This window comes from Notothenia coriiceps, unplaced genomic scaffold, assembly GCF_000735185.1.
Source record: "Notothenia coriiceps isolate Sejong01 unplaced genomic scaffold, NC01 NC01_scaffold00024367, whole genome shotgun sequence".
Classification (NCBI taxonomy): domain Eukaryota; kingdom Metazoa; phylum Chordata; class Actinopteri; order Perciformes; family Nototheniidae; genus Notothenia; species Notothenia coriiceps.
Window position 1 is genome coordinate 1 of NW_011357068.1, and position 1,907 is coordinate 1,907.

Sequence of the window (1,907 nt, forward strand, 5' to 3'; positions counted from 1 at the left end):
CACAACATCCTCTATATCTGTGATGTGGAATGAACCAGAGGGGAACAGCTCTTCCTACAGAGTACAGTGGAGTGATGGAAATGTCACTAAAAGTGAAAACGTGACTGAAACACAAATAAACATTTCTAACCTGACTGCTGGTGTCCAGTATGATATAAATGTCACTGCAGTGGCAGGTGATGGCAGTACTGAAGGACAGAGTACCACTGTTTCTCAGTACACCAGTAAGTAAACATTAACTGAATTTCATGAAGTCAGATAGAGAGAGTCTGCTGAAGACATCTGTTGTTGAAAACTGTCTGCAGTGATCACAAGCAGGATGATACTTGTAAATATAGAATAGAAGTTGTTCCCTAATTTGCTGTTCGTCCTTAGACTGATGTTGATCCTGAGGCACAACACGATTACACCAAGTACTAAAGGTTTTACTCAAAGAGTATTGACCTCTCCTTTCCTTTTCCCTTTTTAACACAAGTTTTATTGGACTTGATAACTTGTATAACTTTTTGGTTAAGCAACTGTGCTTTCCTGTACAGGAAACACACTCGGTTGTAGTTTTTTTTCTTGCCATTCACTAGTTTTTTAATTCCCTGGCTCTAAATATTCTTCCTTCCTCATCTTGTATTTATCCTGCGCTCACAGAGCCTGAAGTAGTCAGGAATATCTCTGTCACTGAAATCACAACATCCTCCATATCTGTGATGTGGAATGAACCAGAGGGGAACAGCTCTTCCTACAGAGTACAGTGGAGTGATGGAAATGTCACTAAAAGTGAAAACGTGACTGAAACACAAATAACCATTTCTAACCTGACTGCTGGTGTCCAGTATGATATAAATGTCACTGCAGTGGCAGGTGATGGCAGTACTGAAGGACAGAGTACCACTGTTTCTCCGTACACAAGTAAGTAAACATTAACTGTGGTTCATGAGGTCAGATAGAGAGAGTCTGCTGAAGACATCTGTTGTTGAAGACTGTCTGCAGTGATCACAAGCAGGATGATGCTCTGAGGTTTCTGTAAGAGACGTCCTGGTGTAGAAAAACAAGTCCTCTCAAAGGACAAGTTGTTGCATAATTTGCTCTTTATTCTTAATCTGATGTTGACTCTCAGGCACAACACGATTACACCAGTGGTTAAATGTTTTACTTGTAGAGTATTGACCTTTCCTCTCCGTTTTACTTAAGAACCTGGTAACATTTGGGGACCTACTTACACAAGAAACACCTCCTCCATCTCTCTGAACTGGACCCAACCTCCTGGTGAGGTGCTCCTGTACAGGGTGGAGTGGGATCATGGTGGAGCAAAGACGATCAGAGACACCAACAACCTCTTTGCTGTGCTATCAGACCTGATCCCTGGCACTAGCTACAACATCTTAATTATTGCTGTTGCTGGAGACAATAAGACAACAGGAGATCCTCACCAGCTCACCATAGTCACAAGTAACCATAAGTTTCATTTTTGTAATAGCTTGGTGTAGCTTTTTGGATAAGAAACTGTTCTCTGCTGTAATGAAACACTTTTGTGTAGTCTTTGTTCTTGTCATTTTCACTAGTTCTTTATTTGTCTGTCTCTAAACATTTTCTTCCTCACCTCGTATTTATCCTGCGCTCACAGAGCCTGAAGTAGTCAGGAATATCTCTGTCACTGAAATCACAACATCCTCCATATCTGTGATGTGGAATGAACCAGAGGGGAACAGCTCTTCCTACAGAGTACAGTGGAGTGATGGAAATGTCACTAAAAGTGAAAACGTGACTGAAACACAAATAACCATTTCTAACCTGACTGCTGGTGTCCAGTATGATATAAATGTCACTGCAGTGGCAGGTGATGGAAGTACTGAAGGACAGAGTACCACTGTTTCTCAGTACACCAGTAAGTAAACATTAACTGAATTTCATGA

At 41.2% G+C, this 1,907-nt stretch overlaps 1 protein-coding gene across 1 annotated transcript; it reads left to right on the forward strand.

Moving 5' to 3' along the window:
• Nucleotides 1-7: 7 nt before the first annotated feature.
• Nucleotides 8-1,879, forward strand: LOC104954974 (receptor-type tyrosine-protein phosphatase eta-like; the record flags this gene model as incomplete). Its single annotated transcript, XM_010782192.1, has 4 exons — nt 8-224; nt 643-903; nt 1,186-1,443; nt 1,619-1,879. Coding segments are annotated over exons 1-4 (982 nt in total), but the record flags the coding sequence as incomplete, so codon positions are not given.
• Nucleotides 1,880-1,907: the final 28 nt, after the last annotated feature.